This window comes from Ptychodera flava, chromosome 12, assembly GCF_041260155.1.
Source record: "Ptychodera flava strain L36383 chromosome 12, AS_Pfla_20210202, whole genome shotgun sequence".
In the NCBI taxonomy this organism is placed as follows: domain Eukaryota; kingdom Metazoa; phylum Hemichordata; class Enteropneusta; family Ptychoderidae; genus Ptychodera; species Ptychodera flava.
The window spans coordinates 25,125,924-25,150,829 of record NC_091939.1 but is presented as its reverse complement, the minus strand read 5'-3'; the positions used below and the strand labels follow the sequence as shown (position 1 = coordinate 25,150,829).

Genomic DNA, 24,906 nt, shown 5'->3' with positions numbered 1-24,906 from the left:
AATAAGTAAATTGTACACACAATAATTATGTAGATACTATATATTTGTTTGCATGATGTTCAAAATTAACGATCTCTCTCCTTATCAGGTTTGCCATGCTTAAAATCATTACACAGGTGACAAAGCAACAGTTGTCAACAAAGTGACCATGACAGATCAGTTTAAGATATGTCTACTCTGTCTTGTTCACCCCCAATTCCCTGTGAACAGGGCCACAATCGCTATTGAATGACAATGGTTTTGGGCCAAACCATTGGCTGAGATGGGGTTGCATTGGGGTCACATAACACCACTTGTAGTCTCTGTACATCTTTAAGATCCCCTGACAATAATATTTCATTGTTGACTGTATTTTTCCCCTTCCTTAGGCTGGAAGTCATTTTATGTTACAAGCATTTCTGTGTAATGTTTTCCATCACGCCACACTCCTAGAGGCAAATTACCATATTTGAAACATGTACAAATATGGCATTGACTTTTGAAATTGAAAGGAAAAATATTCAATGTAACTCATGCTGGAATTTGCACATCCGAAAATCTTTTGTTGAAATATTCTAACTTATAAACTAATAAATGCTTCATGCCTATACATGCACGTGCAAAACTGCAGAGACCCCACTTTGTTCATAATTCGGTCAACCTATAACTGCATATTGAAGTCACTGGGCCAAAGGGCAACCCAATATATTACAAGAATTTTTTTAATATATTCAGTGTTACAGACAACATATGAATCGATGATGTCACTTGTGTTTCTGTCCCAGCTGATGCAACACCTGTCTCACTGGTTAATTTTATCGTGGTCAAGTTCTAAAATAGGAGGTAAAACAGTATGTATCATTCTGCACAAATGAGAAGAAATATATTTTCCCCACTGTCATTTAAGCATTTGTGCGTCCTGCCCTCTTTCTCAACTTGCTCTAAAAATTAAAGGGGTAAAAGTACAAAGGGAAAGACAACATCCAATTGCCTACAGTAATCTTTAACCCAATGAGTGGAGTAATTTTCCCCCCCAAATTTTAGTGCAACATTTTCTAATTTATATTGACATTTCTTTAATTTTTTAAATAATTTTGGACTACTTGGACATCACATTTCATTGGCAGCACTTTTTTATCAAAATTTTGGCAAAAATTTGAAAAAAAAATTGACTGGGGTATAACTGTCTCTAGACTGAGTGATTGCAAAGTGGTGTACCATTGATTAGTTGACTGTGGGCAACTAGTTCTGCAGATGAGCCCCATAATTTACAAATATCACTCCAATTTCCATCAGTTCAAAACATCAAAATTTGATGGTATTCTCATTAGTACAATATGCATGCACGTTTGGAGAATTAGAAATGTCAACAGACACACATGAACTTGTAAATTTCCATTTTATTCTTTTTCGCCATATCCCGTGTGACAGCTGACTTGACAAAACACAAAACCTTGACGTATTGATACAACATCACATCAATACAGATATGCATATCAAAAGTACCATTCTATTTACATTTTGGATTCATTTGGTGCGATTCTGCACTGCAAATTTGTACAACCTTGTGACTCTCACGGTATTCCACCATTATTCATAATCGATTGCATAACACTTCCGTAGACATGAATACAGGTGAAATATTAACAGGAATTATTTATTATACTCTTAATAGGAGAAATTAGCATATTACAGTTATGCTTAATAACACCCTACTTTTTTCACCTTTTCAAACTGCACACATTAAATCATTTACACAGTAATTCTGTTCAAAATAAATTAAGAACTTTCCAGTTCTGCTAAAATTTGGCCTGACACAAAACTACACGAAAAATTCAGAATATAAAAATTTTTGAAATTTTCATGCACGTAATCAGAAAACAAAACAATATGGTGGAAATTTCCACTGCATGTGGAAATTTCCACTTTCTTCAGCACGACCTAGACAAACAACAATCGTGTGAGGTGGGGGATTTCAGTTCCAATGCAACAATGTAACAAGTATGTCCGCATCCTTAAACTTCAGGGAGTAGCCAGAACAGCTGTGATTATCACTGGGACCTAGGCATCCCAGACATCTGCTAAGCAGATCATCATGACATGCCTATACATTATGCCTAAATGGAATTCACGGCCATAGTTCCCCCCTCGAGAGGCGCAAACTTTCAGGCATCCAAACCATCTTTTCCGGCACTCCACAAGGGAATTCTGGGAAAGCGAGAGACAGCGGGGACGGAAATTTCCACTACAGATGATACGGGACCTTCACCATTGTTCTCAATGATAATAATCTGAAATATGTGACATCACATTATCACTATGCAACAAAAGGTCATGCAAACTTTTAGAGCATTTTTAAAAACAAAGGGTCTGTCAATTTTTTTCTGTTTAGGGTTTGGACCTTTGCAGTATATATCTTCTGGCCAGCTGCACAAAATTGAAAGTCAACACTACCGGTGATTAACTGTATTTTCATCACAAGAAATGGTGCTAGCTGATTCTTTCTTAGAAGTGGTTGTCAAATTTATCAACTCAATGCAGCTAATAAAACAATGGTAATCATTTGACACAGTTTTGTCTGTAATCTTTCAAAATCAATCCTTGCATTCGTCACCAATGTCTACCAGTTGCCAATTTTTCTGCAACGCTTGGCCAGGTGTGAGGGCGCTGTCAGCCACTGCCATACAACCATTACATGTTGCTTCTCATAAGTCAAATTACTGCCCCCGAATTTCAGTGGGGTACATTTTGAAATTAAACGCCGATATTACACTTGGGACGCACACACAAGCGTTGACCGACAAGACCTTCTCTTTGACTGTAGTTGCATACATAATTACCAGCAGAAATGCACCTTGGATTTATGCAAATTTGAATTTGTTGATGCAGTAAAATATCTCTGTGTGAGGCCACTGTTGCTGATGATGTTGTCCATAAAAACTGCTGACTCAGCAGGTACTGATATTTCAACTGTAATCATTATTTTGAAGGATTTATTAAGCGGTATATAATATGTAATATTTTTCAGACATCATATTTTAACATTTTTTTCCTCTTGAGTTCAAATGGAAGATATTTTTGTTGTATCAAATAATCTACAAATTCATCACTTACCAAATACTGATGCATCAATAAATAATGCAGAGAAATTGTCAATCTTTCCTATTCAAAAAGATACACCCTTGTTTCTTACCCCCCTTACCCATGATTCACACTGTTCACGCTCACTCAGCTGATCAGTCGAACCTTCAAGTCCCATTTTTTTGAAATGCCAGAGTTTGTTTAGTAAGGTCATGACATTCATGTATCATTTGCTGGCTTTGCAAGTGACAGCCTGGAATTTTTTGTTGCCATGGCAATTGGTAGGATAACATAAGGCTGGAGTTATTAAATTCTTTGTTTTCGCCTCCAAAAAATTGTGGAAAGGTTGGCGGGTTAAGCGGTTCAAAAACACACACAGAAATTTTACACAATAAGCAAGTTATATATTTACTCGATTGTTTCATTGTAATATGAGGGCCCACTCAGCAATCACAGCAGAAGCTTCTTGATCACGAGTCCATAATTTGCACAATGACTTGACATTCTGCAAGCATGCGGGCGTTTTAAGTACATTTTATGAAAATGGTAAACAAAGATTTATAAGCTGTAAAGCTATGCAGTTTACTTTTATTCAAATGCACTGTTTTTTCCTTCATGAAACCCTAAAAAGAGTGTATGCGTGTGAGGATGCAAAACAAAGTATTTAATTAAATCAGTCGAATATTGTTATTTTCTGTTACTGCTGAGATAACAGTGCCTAGTCAATATTCCAAACATGTGTTGGAAAAATTCTCTCAGAAACACATGCAACCTGCACTAGCACTTCTCACAAGTAAACAAATATTACATTTCAGACTTGTTTGTCGAGGACCAAGTCATGCGTTTTCAATAAAATGTAAGGATTTATGCTAATATTACAATCACAGATATCGTGTTACCATGATATCAAGGTAAGATTTATCACACAGTAGCTGACTTCACATTTCATTTCATTTGAAAATGTCAACATTTGTGACCTCAATGCTATCCATGTTCTTTACTCTCAGAGAAATGAATGATGATATAAAATGTGAGGTATGATACTGAGCTAAATATGTTATACTCTTTTTTAAGGTGGTTCATGCCTTGAAATTGAAAGACTGAAACAAACTTTTGCTCAAAATTTTCCATAAGGGATCTTTAAACAGTCCTTTTGAAATCAAAATAAAAATTGTTTTGTTTTTGTTTGGTTTTTTTTATGGGGGAGATGGTCACCTAGCAAAATTTTATACTAGAGATGCAAATTACCCAGTGTTTACCGACACTTTGAATTCAAAATGGCCGCCATCTAGGTGTTGACAATATGGGGAAAATAAAAATTTTTGATTTACAAAATCTTAGACTGTGACGCGTGTGAGACTGTGAAATTTTTCCTTCCTCAAAGAGCTTCAAAGTGAGCCCCCACAAGTGGTAGATCAGAAAAGTGTTGTAAAACTTTGAGTCGTAATATCTGTCCCCAAGGCGCACTGAAACACCAGATATGGATGAATTGAATTATAAATGATCTGAACATTTCAAGCTTTGAATAACGCATGTCAGAATTGTTTTATTGATGTGAAAAAAATAACTGTAGGGTAGATGCTCAGAAAGAGAAGGTAAACATAGTTCGCCCTTTTTTATGGTTCAATAATTACTAAGTGCAATATCTGATTCCATACCTCCTGAGGGGGCACTATAACAGTGCACTGTTTATTTCCGTCCACATATCCGTTCACCGTGATATTTCCTGTTTGTGGATGTCAAATGTGACCTCAAATTGCAAACAATGGGGTTAAGATCAAATTTGCGCACCGAGATCATTCTAAAGCAAACGGTTTGGCTACCTCCTGAAGAAATCCACCTCATTCCCGGTGGCAAGTTTTGTTTCAGGAAAAAAGAACTGATTAGCTTTATATAAAATCTCCTCTGTCTAGACAGGACAATCTTCATTCTACAAGAACAGGTGTTGTGTTCCGTATCACGATTCACAGAAATCATAGACTGCTTTTTGAGCTCAGCTGTGCCTTCAATATCCGTCATGTCTGCAGATGTAGAAATATTTCACATTTTGCATGTTCCATACTAGTCACTTTCTGAGCAAAAGCACTCTTATTCATGGCTACTGCATAATAAACTCTGATACAAGCATCTTTCCTTGAATTTTCCTTATGGAATCATTTCAGGAGAGTGATGTATACCGTACCTCCAGGTAGAATACTGAAGAGTGTATTTATTTCATTCCGCGTTGGTTATACATCTCTACTACTTTCAAAATACACAGTTAGTAATGATGGCACTGTCATTAAAGGGCAAGAACTGATCCCTGTGTATGTCTCTCTACAAAATGCCGGTTGGAAAGTTTATATTCTACAACACTATAAAAGTCCAACAATCTCTATTGCAGCTGTGGAACATGAAACTGCATGCATCCATCATCCCTCTGACTATTATGATTTGGTTTCATCCTATTATCTACAGGGTGTGATTGGAACTGTACACTGTCAGGAATGGGGGGTTCAAAGACTAAAATTTTCACATATTTGCTATATAGCTGTGGTTTGGAATTTCAGTGATCATAATTATTACAGACACATTTTCACTTAACAAGGGCTCATGCATTAAGTCTAAAAGACATTAAATTTGGAGGGAAAATATATGTTGTAGCCATGCACTGGAATCAATGACCTGGTAAATCCACTTTAAGAAATGCCTGAGAGATGATATCCCATGAATAATTTAGAAGACGTCTTTACAGCCCGTGAAAAAAAAAGTGCAGAAATTTAAAACCACATAGGAAAAGGAAATAGACCCAGGACGGTAAGCTGTGTCTATCAAATTTGCAGTAATTCTGGGCTGACAACCGTTGCTTTGGAAACTAGTATTACTGTGGATGCTAGCTGCCATTGCGTGACAAGGAAAGATTGTCTGTTGTGTTCAGACCTTGACATCTGTGGCCCCTTGTGTCCAAGTCCCGTACAGTCTGAACAGTCAACATAGGTGTACTGTTTATTCTTAGTGCCCAGTCAGAATAATTGCCGATTAAACAGTTTCTATACAAAGTGTTGTTGACATCCAAATGCAGAATGTTAACATGTCGAACTCTGAAATTTTGTAATTTTTCTTTTTATCACATGAGAGCTTATTAGAGTGATTATTGTATTATTACACCATAGTCGATCAATGGATAATATTGTAAACCCTTAGGGAAATGGAATATTATTTTGTGAGTTGATGAGGAATTTTGTCATTTTATTACTTGAAATACCCTGGAATATTGTGTTTTTATAGTTTTGAAATTGAAAAGTACTCCCTGGGTTACAATAAATAACAATTGTGTATGTACACACTTTTTAAATCAAATGCATTAGAAATCTGCAGTGAAAACACACCCTATGAGACTATGTTTGTTCTAACAAGACGTAATGGCCCGTGTATTTACTTAAATTATGGCCACCGCGGTCTGTGTTTATAGATACAATGACAAGAGTGACAGCAGACTGTTAGGCACATATCAATGTTTTCCATACGGTAGGTGGGTACGGGGTGTGTGACAATGGGAAGTTGACATCCCCCCAGTCATGTCAAATCCCCCCACAGGGTATGCAAAAAATATGTCAAATACCCAAGAGTGGGGGATAATAGAAGTTACATGTAGATAATATAGGACTTTATATCAGTCAAAATTGAAAACACCATTTTGTGGCATCGTAAATCCCCATCTCCCACCCCCACTCCCCCGGAATATTGTGGCAATGAAATTCCCCTGTCCCAGAATACAATTTGCAATCAATTCCCTCTTGTTGCCCCACACTCCTTCGATGGAAAACATAGATTGGTGCATTAATTCTACTGTTTAGACGCAATTTAGACGTAACAAAATCCTTCGGTCATTCACTCTCATGTTTTTGTTTTCATATTAGTGATTTTGAGAGGCTAGTTCCAAGATCATGAAATCTTAACAGCGTAAAAACCGCTGTGTGAAATATTCTATTCGTCATGTTTACTACATTCATTTTGTCTGAACATCATATGTAAGAAGTCTGAGATACGTGTGCACAGCATATAAAAATTTCTTCTTTTCATGGGAGACACAATATAATACTTGATGAGCTCATCAACACACCGTACGCGTACATCAGATATGACTGTATATACATTTTTAAAACCAATGAGACTATGGTGAAATGCCAATACAGGGCAAATACCCTGTTTTGTATGAAAATGATTGACGAACCGATGATAGTGTGGCAATCACACTCTGACATTTTCCTATCTGTCATCCGTGAACACATCAACAGATTATCAATTCACAGCTTGGTAACTTTCCATCGCCACCTCGGGGTCAAACGTTAATTATTATCAGTCGATGGTTAATTGGATGGGATTGAAGCTCGAGTCAGATCTGACAAGATGCCGTGAATGGTACCCAGGTGTGTGTGTGTGTGTGTGTGTGTGTGTGTGTGTGTGTGTGTGTGTGTGTGTGTGTGTGTGTGTGTGTGTGTATGTGTGTGTGTGCGTGTGTTTGGTACCTGATTGGAACCCTGTTTTGTAACTCAAAAGTGAGCCCAGGGAAGACATTCCGATGTACACGCTACGCTCCCTTTATAGCAGGTGCCAGGTGGTTATGCACATGCTTCAGCAATGACAATGTACTTAGGGGCAATGACAAGGGTTGAGTCACCTGCAGTGTTGGCATGGTGAAGCTGTACCATTAGAAAATCACAGGATTTATTAAAATGCAAAAATACCGTTTATTTGACATTGAAATATAAATTAGTGCCTGAGGCGTAATAATAATAGACCACATTTTAAACCATGAGCTTGTAAGACTTGGAAGACACATAGCAACAACCTGACAGGATGTTTCAGTTTGAGACAGTTTTTTTTGCAGCAATCCTGCACTCACTGCTTATCAAGGTGAACCTTTACACGGAATCAATCAGTGAATTGGGCCACACATGAACGACTACACTGTAACTCTTGTTAGTTTGAGAAGAGACATCGCATCCAAGCTACATTATTTCAAAGTTCATTCAAAAGACTGCATTTAATTTGGTTTTGAAAGAAACGTCAACGTTTTATTTTAAAACAGATGGTGACAATTTAAACAACTGTGTGGTATCAATGAATTTACTAGTGGCATTACGCTGCTAAAAAATTTGCTACAGCTATGAATTAATATGTGAAACATTGCATTTGCTTAGACAATATGTTTTCACAAAATTTCATATGGAATATAGTCAAAGGTGTCTGCTATCATTAGTCAATGTTAAAGATAGTGCCGTGAAGTTGGCATTGGGAATGCAAATATGGAAAAAAAAAATCTGCGGAATAACGCTATAAAGGGGCTGATGGCAATGACTTTGTCAGCCACTGGTGCTGAAAGCAATTTGAATACAATTTGTAATCATGTTACATGGGAAGTTCATCAGCCAGGAGTCCGATATACTACAGGAATAAATGGATGATCCTAAAATGGTGCCTTTCTTTTTCGAATCTCTTGGATATCAGGAATATGACTGCCGTGTTTGGAATTATACTGCTGTGTGTCCCATAGAACACTCATAACATATGGTGACTAAAAAATCATTGTCATGCTGGGTACAACCACCTCAGGCTCAGCATACATAAGATCTATGTGTATCACATCTGCTGTGTCCCGTAGTATACTACAGTTACCACCAAAATGTCACAACATTTATGGTGTTTTTTCATCCTTTTTAATAAAGCACTGATGCTATTAAACAGAGTAATCCGATGAATCCACGGCATACGCAATGCTGTGAGTACACACTCCTACAAGCCTCACTGAAAACACATCACAGCATGATCTCGTTTCTATCCGATACTCTTGAATGAATCACCGCAGACTAAAATGATGACAAAGGTCAACACTTTAATTCTCTTTGCTCCTGTCACCTTGACAAATAGGCGCAACTTTGCCGTTGAGAGACATTTTTATCAAATCTTGTTGGCCATATGGTAATATTGATAGGGTGATATCAAAGCTTTAGTATTAGTGCATGCACAAACCATAAGTGTTTGTCATTTTCACGGCAAACACAAGACATTGTGTACCATATGGGCATGAAGGGGATTATCATAATATGTAAAATGATGAAAATTCCATTGTCCGACGATGAGAAGGGTAGATATGGCATAATGGTAATTATGTGCCGTAAATGTGATATACCGTTAAAGTCATTTTATAAGACGCATCTGCATTATAAGTCGCACCCTCCTTTGATTGACTTGTGTAGGATGAAATCCATAAAAAATTTAAAATTGATAATGTATGCATTATAAGTCGCACCCTTTTCAGCAGATCTGTCACACTACCGGCCACCACTGAGGTTGGCTATGTTCATCAAATGTTGATACTTTATTGTTCCTTGTGGTTTAATAAAAATTGTATTACCGTACTTCACATGTTTCTCAACCACTGGTTGACGAAGGAGTATACCTCTTTAAAAAACACAAAAGTACATATTATAAGTCGCACCCCTTCTCTGGAGAAATAATTCGAGTTCAAAATTTGCAACACATAATAAAAAGACGCGTCTTATAAAATGACTTTAACGGTAATACTTCCAACTTCCACAGTGCTAACAAAATCGATGCTGGCCTGTTTCATGAGATTGTCTATGATATAAGCTATGGACTGATGATTTCTGTGGGCTAGAGCCCATGGCATACACACAGGTATAGTAGATAAGCAACTTATTAAGAAAATATGAAAGACCTGTTTGCATAATTTATACCCTCACTCAGTAGATCTGTTGAGATAGTTTTCACACCATCCACAATTCTCATTTAGCTAGTTGAATGACATGAACTTAAGATAGTATGCACCTCAAAAGTGAAAGACTAACACATTTGCTCAAACTTTCCTCAAAGAAACTTTCAACAATGCCCTTATAAAATCAAGAATAAAATTCCGGGGTCACATTGCAATGTTTGGTACAACAGCAACAAATTACCTGACATTTACCGACATTTGAAATTCAAAATGGCCGTCATCCCTACGTTTACTCTTAAGGGAAAATAAAAATTTCGATTTCCAACAAATTTAGCCGGTGAAAATCTTTCTTACTTTAAACGTTTAAAGCTTTAAAAAGCCCTGCCAGTAATAGATCAGAACAGAATTGTAAAAGTTTGAGAGTCCGAAAATCTGTCCTCGAGGCGCATTCTACCTTAATAGCCAACAGTGTACAAACAAGTCATGAAGATTGAGAAACAGGTGGACAGGATGGGATGAAATCAAGATGCAAAATCTTGGCCTTGAAAAAAATTTCCTTTTAGTTATTACTCACCTATTATTATCGTTACCAGCATGAGGTCTATGGCCTGGAGGAGGAGGAGACAAATGTCTTCGTCTCTTGGGAGACTTTGACCTAGAGCGTGACCTATGTTTCTTGGGCGATTTCGATCTTGATCTTGCTTGAGAATGGAATCTGGAAACAAGATTATCAGATAGGTGAGTGGGTATCAGATCACTGTAGAGGTTGCACGTTTCACAAGATTTTGTGGAACATATCGGAAAGGGAAACCATATTCACTGGGATGCGCAGGATGCATGAGGTAATACGTGCGAAGGACTCAAAACTTTTGCTGAAACTTTCAATGATACTCTTACCAAATCAAGAATAATAATGATGGGGTCACTGTGCAAAGTTTGGGACTGGAAAAACAAATTACATGATATTTACTGATATTTGAAATTCAAAATGGCTGCCATTCCTGTGTAACTCTTATGGACAGAACTAAAATTTCCAATTTTCGAAAAAAAGAAAGACAGTGAACATTTTTCTTATTCCAACAGCTTTGAAATGAGCCCTCACAAGTTGTACATCAGAAAATAATTGTAAATAGTTGGGAGTTCCAATATTTGTCCAAAAAATACCACACATCAACACTGACTGAAGAACAAATTTTCAGCAGAGCATGTTTGCCCTGAATTCTTCAAATTTGATTGCAACTGTTGCAAGACATCCTCCTAGATGTGTGCCAAGACAATTTCAGATCTCTTGACTCTGAGTTGATTTAGGTAACGTCTTGAAATTACCTTCTGTACGATACTTGGAAGTTTGAACAATTTCTCAGACTTTAAGAAAATGCTCTAGGGTCTGTGCTGTGGTTATCAAATTGGCTAATACAGACTACAAAGCTTTCTCAACACTGACAAAAGTGTACATCTTGGCAAGCACAAGGAAACTGGCATTTGAGATTGGCATAGCTGCTACCCTTTTAAAAACACACTCCAATCTTTAACCACTGGGCTATCTGTTGTGCATATTTCAATGTAAAGGGATGATATGCCAAGCAAGATTGAACAGCTAAATATAATACTACATGTACTGTAAATGCCTTATGTATGAATCTTGTCCCTCGAAGACTTAGAAAAATTTTGTGAAGCAGCAAAATTAGTCCAGTCAGTATGACTACGGCCTGTTGATGTTTTTTGCTTTGACCATGACATGCTAGCAACCTGCAGCGTTTATCCGGATGATCATGTGACTGGTCACATGACCAAACTCAGGATGTACAGATCCCCCTACAAATTCATACCTGTAAGATTTTCTATAAGACCTAGGCGGAGACTTGGAGCGTCTCTTGACTGGGGACAGGGACCGCGAATGGGGTAAAAACTTCATGGCGCTGTCCTCTAGATTCGGGGATTCACTTCTGGCTGTCCTGGCCAAGGAAACAGGCGTTTCAACTGAAAGGGAAAAAAGAAAGATTTTAATCAAAGTGTTAAAAGGAGGAAAATCTGTGAAAGGTTGGTGGTGAACAGTTAGTGGGAGAATTGAGAAGTGAGATAGCAAACGTGTATAGATGCTGGATTGACTTTTCTCAGGGGAAAAGAGCAAAACATTCATTTGTTGATGGCAATAAAGTGTTTTTATAACTCACGCAGCAGGTATTAAGAGACTCGGCTAGTCCGAGTAATAATAGGGTATTGACCTGGTGTAAGCATGACAATAGGCGGGAATCCTCTTATGCAAGTGACGGCCAGTCACTCATCGGCTGTGACATGCTCTCTTTTACGATTGGCAAGCTTCATGTGAGGCAATCAGAAGGTCGGTTTTTGCCATAATGCTAGTGTGATGAATAGTAAATACTGGTATGATACAAAAAAGCAAGGCGGACGCCTCTACACTTGTCACAGTGCCAAAACCTGTTTGGATCAACAACTTGCACAGAGAGGGCATTCCCACGACCCCTTTGTAGACGCTGAATGGAACATATAAAGCACTGTAGAATTTCGTGTTACACAATTTTGTTAAACACTAGTACTCTCCACTCATTCTTCCAGTGATCAAAAAAAATATTTGTTGTTGTCTGATATCAAAGTCATTTCACAATTGGATATCACAGACTGGCACCGTCAAGTTAATTTCAGTATCACCTGTCTGTAATATTGTGTTGTATATTCCCCTGTTTGGCAATTAAAATTTCATTTCAATTGAATGGGGCAGCCCACCTGTATTTGGTAACAGTGATGATGACTCAGATACTGTCAGGGATAAAAATTTGCATTGCTGCTGTCTACCGTGAAAGCTAAACACACTAGCCGGCAATGCTTGCCATGTCCGTACACAACTATGACAATGCCAGTTTGAGGAGTGTTGGGGTTCACGTGGGTACAAAGGAGCGAGGGTGCATAAGAGATGGACAGAGAAGATGAGGGAGAGAGGAGATGCGTTGATGAATATGTGTAGAGCATCTCAGTAGAGTTGATAAATGTTAGAATTAAATATTCTTGATGAGAATCTGACAGAGAGAAAGCAAACAGTTTCAACAGATTTAATGCCAGCTTTCAAAGTGTGAATCAGTACACATATTGAGCATTGTGTCAAATGTCTCTGTACTAGCACAGCATAGAAATGTCAGTATTGCAAAAAAAAATATGCAAAATATAGTAAAGAAGAGGGTTGCTAAGAGCAAATATACAGACGTCATATTTGGAACAGATGAATATACTGTATTAGTCATATTTTCTGCTATCTCATATCTATATTCAAAATGTTAGAACCTAGCCCCCCCCCCCCCAAGAAACACCAGAATTGTATTTTGACAAAAGGCCAATCTAAAAATCTGCTAAAAATATACACCAGGCAGACAGTATGTAATCAACCATCACAACATGTCAATGCTTTTGTTCAGCAAGGTGTGGCAAGCTTTCAAATTGTTGGGGCAATGTCCTCTTTCAAATATCAAACATGCCATTTCTGCTGCGGATCAAGAAAGAGCACTGATTCTGTTTCCATTAAGCAATAACTCTTTTATTGGCACTGCCTGGCTTTGACACGCGATCTGTGAGGGCCTGCGTAGCCGGACTGTGTGATATCATCCACCGTATTTAGCCAAACACTTGAACTGCATCCTGTTACAATTTATGATTTGTGGAATTTCTTGTTTACATACGACAGCTTACGCAAACAGCGTCAACCACCCACTGATCACCGAAACTGAAACTTATAACTTTTTATGCCAGTACACCTATGAAAATCTCTATTTCATACCAGGCTGTGAATGAGCTCAATAAATGGTGATAAATACGCATTACTGTTATTCTGATATGACATTCAAATACTGGTTATTTTCTATCAATCATATTACGGAATCTTTCTCCATAATTTAACATGCCACATTTGAAAAAAGTTACCATATTTTTCACAATACTTTTTGTGAAAAGTAACAGACACAATAAAAATTTAATTACTATGTTACATGCTCTGCCAAATTTGCAGTCTTGAATTTGTCAAAAACTATGCATTGTGCACATGCTTAAAAACGACCCCTTCCAGAGAGGTTGAGCCCCCTGACCTTTGACCCATACCCCTGTGTTGTGATCAAATAAATAGAACAAGATGGAAAACCTTTGAATTGGGTCCCATTCTTTCACACTGACATTTTTGGGTGCTGTCGAAGTATGCAATACTGATTTTGTTGCTCACTACAATATCAAGAGTCGGTATTAACAAGTGAATATGATCAGCTGCTAGTATTTATAAGGCAAATACTTGGATTTCTCAAATGCTTCTGTTACAACCTAAGTATTGTGATGGGATAAAATATTTCTGGCGGTTACATTCACGGTTGCTAGGAGGATGCCAACATACAACTGTCAATCAGCCAATCAGAGATACCTTTAGTGAAGTATCACTATTTTTTGAAAGAAGCTACATGATTGGTTCCCTTTTTACTGATAGTGCAGGATGGCTCACTGATTGATCGATTTAAATTCTGCACTTTATACACGCTATTTCATTCATTCACGGTATAAGCATCATCAAATGCTAAGACTAAGGTGTTTACTCCTTTACAGATAGTCTGAATCCTTCTCGTAATTTTTTCAGGATTTTTATTTCTTACCCGTCACAGAAGCTGTGGACCCCGGCATTTCCTCCGTGTTCATGATAGTGGCGGCCGCCGATGCGGCGCTATCGGGCGTATTACTCTTGAGCATGCTCAGAAACATGGCAGCTTTCTTCTTCCTCTCCAACTGTAATTGTCTTTCTCTTGATGATTGTGCTAACTTCTCCCTGGCGGCCAGGGCTAGCTTGTCTTCAAGCCGTTGCTTGGCTGTTGAAGATACAGAGAAGACTGTGAATTTGTGAGACACACAAGACATCATACCGGTAATTATAACTTCAAAACGACAGTAAAATAAACTAATATTGCTAAGTGTTATTTAGGGTATAACGCACCTCGGGGACAGACATTCGGACTCTCAAACTTTTACAATTCTCTTCTGACCTACCACTTGTGGGGGTTCATTTTAAAGCTCTTGGTGAAAGAAAACTTTTCACCAGCTTAGTTTTTCGAAATTTGAAAATTTTTATTTTTCTCCATAGAGTTAACACAGGGATGGCGGCCATTTTGAATTTCTAATATCGGTAAATCTTGGGTAATTTGTTTCTCTAGTACCAAAATTTGCACGGTGACCCCCTATTTTTATTCTTGATTTTGAAAGAGAATGATTGAAAGATTCCTTGGAAAGTTAGAGCAAAAGTTTAAGTCTTTCACTTTCGAGGTGCATACTACGTTAAGGCGTAATGTGCCCCAGGAAGAGATTTTGACTCAAATTTTTTTACAGTACTTTTTTGGTCTACCAGTTGAAGGGGCTCATTTTGAAGCTCATCGAGTAAATACCTCAAATTAAATTTTTCTCCAAAGGGTTATCCCAGGGATGAAGTCCATTCAGAATTTCAAGTGTCCCGTAAATACCAGGTAATTTGTTTCTTTAGTAACAAATTTTTCGCATGGTGACCCCTGATTTTCATTATTGATTTTTGAAAGGAAATGGTTCAAAGAACCCTTTCAGAAGGTTTGAGCAAAAGTTTACGTCTTTCAATATCAAGGCATGTGCTATCTTAATTACTGTTATCGTCAACAAACAGGCAGAAGATTAAGTATGGGATGAGATACCCATCACTCCTGGGAAAGCAAGAAGCAGTGGAGCAGTAGTACATTGCTATGATCAAGGGCACAACACCACAGTTGTACGCTCGGTTTCTGACCTCCCGTCCTCCGACAGCAAGTATAATACAATTCACAGTAAAGGGCTACTGTCTATGCTTACACCAGAAATACTTCGGAAGCAAACACTGATATATGTGAATGTATTTGAGGGTTGCTGTGACAAATACTTTACTGGTTATACAAAATATTTCTATTTACAGTGGTTTGCCTTGAACCATAGGCAATACAGAAACAAGACACGCTGTCTAAAATAAATTGAGGATTTGTCAACACTCTCAGGTGTAACTATCGTCTAGCGGTAATATCAGTTGATCATCAACTCTGCAACAGTTGGAACGCTGTCTGGAAGGAGGTCAGATGTAGTCAAAACGCCACCACCACCAGAAACAACACCTCAAATCCACACACATCCCGCTCAGAAGGCATCATTTGCCAGTGTTGTTTGTGTGGATCTGATATTACCACAAGACTATAGCTACACCTGACAGTGTTGGCAACTCCTGAATTTAGACAGTATGTTTCTGTATTGACAGCAGTTCAACGCAAACCTCTGTGGAAGAGCCTGTTTGTTCTGATGTCACCTCTGTAGCTCAAGAAGAAACTTAACCCTTTCCCGCCAAGTTCATATTTCACCATCAGGTCAACTTGGTCAAACTAGTGAAGGTCCCTGAAGACAGAGATACTGTAAACACGATTTTTACAGACTAAAGCTGCTATAACATTAAGCCAAGCGGGTGAAAATACTTATGGTTTTGGCTCAGTACCACTTTTTACTGACTTGGCAGATGGGGAAGTGACACTGCCTGGCAGAGAAAGGGTTAAAATGGCGCACACTGAGGCATAGGTCTTGGAGAGAAAATACTGGAAAATTCATGTCTGACTTTCTTTGACTTTTTAATATTTCGAAACACAAAAGCCTCTGTGTATCATGGGAGTTTGTAAACAGCCGTGCAGCATACTGGGGTTAGATTTGGAGAACCTGGCATTATCGTACCCATGAACCCTGAGCACAGTAAAGCATCAAAAAAACAGAAGTGAATGACCTGACCGGGATGTTTTATTGCATCTGTCATTGACAGGCAGTGATACGCTATCATGACAGGGCAATAACCACATACTAACGGCATTCCTCGTTCCAAAACATCTGACCATACATCGCAATTTATGACAAGTTACATAAAAGACAAGGACTAACGACAGAGTCTGCTCTTTTACAATCTTTACAATGTCTGGTTTAATGCTGAATGGCTTGGACAAATGATTTCAATTCAATGCATTGGCCTTGGTTTAATGTCTGCCACGTTCACAGACTGCACACGAGTGAGGACACACTCGTCAATTGCCTGTGAAATTCTATAATTGTCACTCTGTCCTTCATGGCAATGTTTCTCCTGAGTGGAATACCCTTGGAAGAATAAAAACATCTGGTTAAATAATCGATTTACATGCCCCATGGGGATTTAATGTTTACACTGTCAGAATCACATCTAACAGGTTGGAATGGCCCTGGGCTGTTCAATACAGAGTAGTCCTATAATTTTTCCATGATTTTTTTCGCCTGTGAATAAAAGATTTTCTCGTTCTGCTGCCCAATTCATGCCAAACTGCCAAGCATTCAACTTGTTAAAACAGCCTGTATGTCTGTGATACCCAATGTTACTGTTGAAAAATGAATTTTGGTCCGGATGAGAATTCATCTCCCAACAATATTAGACGTCGCATACTGTACACAAAGCTTTGTGTGTACTGGACTAACACTGTGTATTTCGTGATACTCAGGGAAGAAAGAAAGAAAGAAATGCACTTATTTTCTAGAATCTAAAATAATGAAAACATTATTGACAGTTACAAGCTATTGTCCTTTTCATTTGAAGGGAGGTCTGATTGAGGCTGTGTTTCCAGAGAACCTGGTAGCCCTGGAGTATAATGTACCAACCTGTGTAAAATCGAACATCATTTAGCATCTGACATGACTTTTGACGCAGTAGCTGATTTTGTACATAGCCACCCGGATGTCAGCTTCCATTGTCAACATGTGAAGCCATGCATTACCAATTACGCCAGGTTACTGACCCAATTTTTTTTCATTTTGCAGTATGTGCAAGATGCCATCCTGCCCTCACGAGACGTCCTAGCATTGCCAGTATCTCACATATTATAATCCACTCAGAAATTTGCCTAGGGTCTCCACCCTGGCTGAGCAGAAGAAACAAGCAAAAACCAACCACAAACGATTCTGGGTCCTTGAACAAGGGAAATCACTTCATATTATCAAAAATTTTGATTATCCATTCCTAGCACTGAAGGTGCAAAAGAGGAAACTATATATATAGGTTCTAATATACACCATCCAGCTGCAATATTTTTACATATCCTACTGAAAATTAATTTTTGCATATTTGATTTCTAAAATCAAAAATTGACAATATTTTGCATTGTTTCTGATTACACTGAATGATTTGGAACTACATCCAGGCGTACCGGTTTATCTATAGATTAATTTTATTCTTCAAACTTCTTGACCTCCAGGCACGGAGAGAAGTATTCTCACAGCCTTTTAACCTTGAGAAGTCTGGTTTGAAACTGTGAAGTGGAGCCTGGATCAGTGTGGCCTTATGACCTTGCAGAGTACGAGTGTCACGGTATAGCAGAGAGCTAGCAACACAGTACGTATGTGAGTGTGTGCAAAGCTAGGTCTCTGGCTGCCCGATAACAGAAAGTGCCACAATTGACTTCGGCTGTTTTATGATACATTCAGATCGGCAGGGTCAAGCAGTCTTGTATTTGATGGCTATCTCTACAAATAGACCAACAAAAGGTCAACATTTTCTCAAACACTCAGTGAATCGATTGTCATTCAGCTACATACATAAAATTTGTTCTTTACAAACACTATTCTACGACCAATATATGCTGCTCTCTGTTCTACCATACCAGCACAACTGCACTGCTTTTATGCGATGTACTACAATTATCCACCAGCTATAAATATACCATTCTTCTACGTGTGGGTAAAAATGCTTTGGCAGCAATTTTTATGAGGGCAACATGGAAAGTTTAATTCAGTTAACAATACCGCTATAACTTACTTCACACAAAAGCCACTTTCTTCATAAACAGGGTCTCAACAATAAAATGTATTAATGGATTTACAGGCAAGAAGCAGAAATAATGCCAAGTCTTTAAGAATAGTCCTGTAGCAATAGATCCCTCATGTTGATATTGGAGTAGCGTTGGCAGTTCAGCATAATTTTATCGTTTGATGATGTGTTCATATCTGCATACTTCATCTGGGAAATTTGCTAGAATCCCCTGTCGACATCAGAAAGACAACCCCCATCCCCGACCTCCCCCCCACCCATCCCCGGAAAGGCAAGATCTGGCTGGAAAACTCCACCACTATGTTGACATATGAGGATATGCATTCACTCACACAGACTATAGCGAAATGCTAATAATGGTTTGTCTGGAAATTATAAATGCATACACATACACATCTGTACATCAACAGAACTCTGGTTTTTATTTATAGAGTGAGCACCTTTACTCAGATTCAACAATTTATAAACTAAGATGAGCCCTCTTTTTCAAACTTTTGCTGAATTCTGACATTTGAACGGGCCCTACATCAAACAGTGCAGTGTAATCATTAATCAGGTTAGAAGTGTATCACTGATAGCAAATAAAAAACATTGGCCCCTGTCACTCCCTATTGAATCTTCACTCTCAACATGTCATTTCCTTAAAACGATACCCAGAATGATGATCAACAACACCAATATAATTGTACTATCAATTTCAAACCTCTTACACACAGATTTTGTTTTTCCATCTAATCATAATACAGCAAACAATTGACCCTTCACCCGTTCCACCCCAAGATTCCTGTACATGGTTCCTCTGTAACTATTGAAAACAATAGGAATGTACAACGCAGTAGGAATGAGAGAGTTGAACACAACCTTGCACAGACATGAAAAAGCCTGAAAGTAGAAAGAGTGTACCACACACTTCAGCCTTGGCTATATCATAGTTCTTTTCCGCAGCATGTATCTCAGGACAGAGTTTTGGTCTCTCAAATTGTTACTGTCCTTTGCTGGTTGACTATCATGGACTCATTTTGAACTTGAGTTTTCGCTGTCTTGTTTCGTGTGAAATTTGAAACTTGAAGGGGAAACAGCTGCCATATTACATGTAATTTCAAATATTGATACATTTTTTGCTCCTTTTTTATCAGAATTTGCTGGGTGAAGCCAGATCCAGATTTTTATTATTGTTTATGAAACTGTGTGTTTACTGTTTCCTTGAGAAAAGTTTGAGCAACACTTTAAAATTTTCAGTCTATAACTTTTCATAACAGCAAGGTACACTTAATATTCTATCACAGTGGTAGAAGAACATTGAAGTCTTAAAAAGCTGGTCTTCCTATCAAGGTTTTTTCCATCAAATACTCAAAATTTTGCTGTCTATCTTCTTCATACATTACAAATTTAACTTGAACCATAATATTTTCTGAAGGAAGAGAAATCTGATGAAAATGATGAATTTTTGATCTCTCAGAGAAATCGTTTGTAACAGAGAATAAAGTGACAACCAATGGGACATAGATTGCCACGTGTTATCATGTATTGAATTTCATGACTGCAGATAATTCTTTCTATGTGATCTGAGTGAGACAGCGGTAAAAACAACGATATATATTCGCAGCTTCATGTCTCTCTGAAAAGGAAAGTAATATTTAACAGACAAGCCGTAGCATGCAATGTTTGATTTCCTAAACAAATGTATTCATATATGCAAATGTATTAATGAGGATTATTTGAATATGCAAATCAACATAGAATGAGCCATGGGGGTTTCTACTGGATGAATTGTCAGTGGCAGGACACCCTTCAGCTACAGAGGGCAAGTTGACATGTATGTCTAGACACTGGTATCCAAGACATAAACCCTGTAAAATTTATTACTTGTCACAGATACTGCATTTGGCTATCATGCACCATTGTCTGTCGCCCCATGCTGACTGGGTGGGTATTATCTCAGTGGGAAACAGTAGACCCTCATAAAAACATGGTGACCTCATTTGCCCTGCATATGATGGGCAGCTGAGAAGGGCTAAAATAGTGGGTCAGTTTCGACTGATCGCAAGGCTTAGCTGTGGGCAGAAACCAAACTGGGCATTAAAATACAAATATAATATTTGTAGGAATTTGATTACAACTGGGCAATGATTATCTAAAATGTCAAACATATGGCACCTTGGTCAACAAATCTCAAATTACTACTCCTGATTGTTGTAACCTGGTAACAGAAAGAGCTTTTGTTACTTCTGAGACATTGAAAATATCATACCTGGCTCTGAACTCTGAACTCCTTTTTATCCATGAATGAAAAACATTTTGTGAAACTAATCAAATTTCTTTTGTCCATTGTCAATGTGAATAAGTTGAAGCTTCATGATAAATACTGTTGGTCTACAAGATTCTGGAACCATATTGAGATCTTTTACAGCAGACTACAATGTTTTCAATTCTTTAGATTACAGAGTGGGCTCATTCTGTAGCATGGCTGGACACGTGTTCACAGAAAATGAGGTCGGGACAGTTGAGCGGTCTGCTAGCCTGTACTGTGCTACAAGAAAGGGGGTCACTGGAACCGATAGATGGCTGTCGGTGACATGATTGATATGACACCAGCCCCAATTACTGGTTCACACCCACTGAGAGAAAAACCGTGACAAGGAATCTGTGTCTGTATATGTACTGATGGGTGGCGTGTACTAAACAGTGATACCTGTCTGTATGGACACCTTTCTCACAAGAAAACTCAGAGCTCAGATATTTTACACCAAAAGTTACAAGTTGCATAGCCGGTCCACTTTTTCCTTTTAAAAGACCAGTGGCAATAGTTTTTGATGATTTTTTACAACTTTTATAATGGATGTCACAATAGCAAGTTCTCTTTCTACTCCCCAAGGCATGTTGAAACACTCACTATTTAGACGGTAAACATAACGTCTAAACATGTAAAACGCACTGTTGTTGTTTACTACATTTGAATTCTTGTCCAGGACCAGATTTCACTTATCAACAGCAGCATTGCAGTCTACACGTGTACAAGCTCAGGTTGGCAAGCTGAATACTGCATATCTCAACATATTTTGGGGAGTAAAACAAGAAACTGTAGTTGGCATTGAAAACATAAAAGAGTGAAAAAAAATATCATCAAAAGATACAGTTACTGGTCCTTGCAAAGGCATCTAATAACATCTACATATAAATGAACAAACTTAAAGGGACAAAGTCAGCCATTTTTCATGAATTTTGTTTGATATGAGATACTACTTATATATTGTTTGACATATTGAAAGATACTGAATAAATGAGTGACCATGCATATATTTGACCCAAGTTTTAGACAAAATACATGAAACATAGCGAAAATAAATTAATGGTCATGACCATTAATTCATTTTCATGACTCTGTTTCATGAGAACAGTTCATTTAAATATTTCATTTTACTGAGTGAGACATGCCCTGTGATTGGCTGTTGAGATGTCTGCAATCATACTGCTTCTGTGCAGCCTAAAAACACCTTTGAATTACATAATTTCTGGTATAGAGCAGAAATTATGTCATCAGGGCGATTAAAATTGAGCGAAGCAAGGCTACAGCCAACATTTAACAATGGACTGCACATTCTGTTTAAGTAAGCAGAATTATGTACTCATCACTCAGATGAGACAAAAATAAGACAAGTTCTCTCCACCGCCGAATCCCCCCAGTAACACAAAACTATATCTCTGTACCTTGCCTAGCTTCAAGTTCTTCAAGCGAGAGCTGTGGCTTCCTCTTTTCGGCTTGTCTCTCGGCAGTCGTAATCTCCGGCAATGTGAATGGGTTGTACTTTTCGTCGCTCTTCTCAGCGCTGCTGTCTCCTTCGGAATCGCTGCTGCTGCTCTCCACGGGGAAGGTACTCTTAGATTCGGCCATCCGCTCTTCTGTCTCTTTGGTTTTTATGGAAAAGGAGACAGGACCGCGGGCTGGGGGAAAAAAGCAGCAATGTGTCAGAAACTGGCATGATTTCTCTCGCCATTAGATTTTTCTTGCCATAAGATTATTCACTTGGATTGACAAAACAGATTTTATTAAACCCTTTTACCACCGTGGTTTGGTCCAATCCTATTGTTTTCAGTGGAAAAGGTGGACCTCTGCACAGGTGAAATGGGGGTGTGAGGGTTGAAATTTGCGCTAAAAGTTGGATTTCTCACTGAACAATTTTGGTATCTACATCTTTTTTGTTTTGGGTACTTTATAAAAAAGTGTAGCACATGGGTGGCTGCATCTACATGCAGAAAGACAGTGGACAGAGAGCAAAAACCAACTACATAATATATGAGGTGAGTGGTGGGGGTTGGGGTGATAACTAACAGTATTCACAATGCAATTAAATTTTTAAGGTACCGAATTCAGACGAGCTATTTTCTAAGAGTTTCCATCTTTTAGCATCAAAATACCGGCATGAACCAGCCTGTACTGATTTCAGTAACAACCCTGGACTACGGTATATCGTTGAAAAAATGAGGACAGAATGGTGAAGAGAATAAAATGAGAGAGTTCACCGAATATCAAATTTCAGTAAAGGAGGTGAGAGCTTTTGGAGAGACGTGGAAAGACCAACACATGTCTGGGAACACACCATAACCTGTCTTTTTCAAGCAGACTGGGCATCTTTCCAAAGGCAAATAATCAAAATTGATTATTGAATTCCTCTGGCTTGCTGGCAAATATTCAAGTCGTGTCTCTTTTTACTGATAAATCAACTAAAGAAGTAATTACATGGTTTTTTCAGAACTAGCTAAAACATTTACGTGCATCTGCTGTAGTTTCTCTGAGACTATCTCAGGAATAAAATTCACTCCTTTGGCCTGTATTTTTTTTCTAATTCCCAGACAGACTGACATTAAAAAGGTGGCTGTCATTTACGAATATGCAGACCTAAGAAATACCCTGCCAGCAATTTTCTGAAGATCTAGAAATCTGGAACACATAAAAGGCATGAGAATTGATTCTGTGATTGAAAAATCTGGCATAGGCAATGCAATCAAGATACACTTGTGGTAAATTTCTTTTTTAGGATTGCCCTAAAAGCAAGCAGATGAAATATTGCAAAGACAAATACAGAACTCAAAATATCTGCGACTCCTCTCCTGTCAACTTACTCTCATGTGATCAAATCATCTTTTTTGCCTAAACGCAGTGAAAGTTCACAGCAGCAACTAGATTTTTGTTAGCAAAAGTTTTTGTTCATGAATCTGCAATCAAAATAATCTTACTCGATTTCTGTGTGAATTGACATGGTATCTATCCAATGCCTGTCAATAGTCTTAGTATGGAAGTTTTTATTTTCGAAATATCAAAATTATACTAACCATTGGTGGCCATTTTTGAATTTCAAGTTAGCCACATTTTTGAGATGTTGTAGACATGGAATAGGTGCTTGACAGAATTTGAGTTGGTTGTAGAAATATATTCGTGCTTTAAAAAGTAATTTAGGGTATTGTGTATTATTTTGTTCAAGTTTTCTTTTCTATCAGATAAGCCATGCAGGCTGTGAATACATTATTGTACACTTTGCTGTAGCTTATTTCAAGAGAAAAGCAAAAGACACAGAGGTAATCGCTGACAGCAGTGTAAGGTTAACAATCATGCAATACTTACATTTCTTTGGCAGCGTTTCAGCATCCTGTTCTTTCTCTTTGTCCAATTCCTCGATGAACAGCTTCTTCTTGTATTCGTAGTAAGCGTGGTAACTGTGCCACGGCAGGAGGAATTCGAATCGAGGGTCCGACTTGGCTCGCACCGTCGCCTCAAACTCGATCCCGTTCTTGGCGACATATTTGGCCATCTTGTCTATGACAGGTTGTAGATCAGGGGGAGGTGGAACGATTGCTGGAATTGCTGGAGCGCTGCGAAAGAAAAATCATCAAATACAAATGACTTTGACGTGTTATGAATGTCATGGTGTCCTACTGGAAGGGCATATTTGGTGATTTTGACAGTTTTTGTTTGTCAAATGAGAAATCAAAGTACACCCCCTTAACAATATTGATACTTGATATAAATAGGGTCAAGCACATTCACCATACGGAGTTACGGAGGTTGGTGCCTTTGTAGAGCAGCTAAAAGCTTATAGCAATATGTTTCTGATAATATGTATAGAAATTAATGTTACTGTTTTCTTCACCAATCTGTGTGTGTGTGTGTGTGTGTGTGTGTGTGTGTGTGTGTGTGTGTGTGTGTGTGTGCCACTGGGGGTTTGAAGGTATACGAAGTTTATCACCATGTTGGCATATGTCCTGACACCAAATGATGTCA

General features: G+C 38.1%; 1 protein-coding gene across 2 annotated transcripts in view; it reads right to left on the bottom strand.

Moving 5' to 3' along the window:
* Positions 1–24,906, bottom strand: part of LOC139145490 (splicing factor, suppressor of white-apricot homolog) — a 77,486-nt gene that overhangs the window by 7,153 nt on the left and 45,427 nt on the right. For both annotated transcript variants that reach the window (XM_070716698.1, XM_070716699.1), the window contains exons 9-13: positions 24,250–24,497; positions 22,338–22,571; positions 14,419–14,628; positions 11,608–11,758; positions 10,353–10,493 (exon numbers count right to left, since the gene is read on the bottom strand). In XM_070716698.1, the coding sequence (XP_070572799.1) occupies positions 10,353–10,493; positions 11,608–11,758; positions 14,419–14,628; positions 22,338–22,571; positions 24,250–24,497 (984 nt within the window). The remainder of the gene's footprint in view (positions 1–10,352; positions 10,494–11,607; positions 11,759–14,418; positions 14,629–22,337; positions 22,572–24,249; positions 24,498–24,906) is intronic.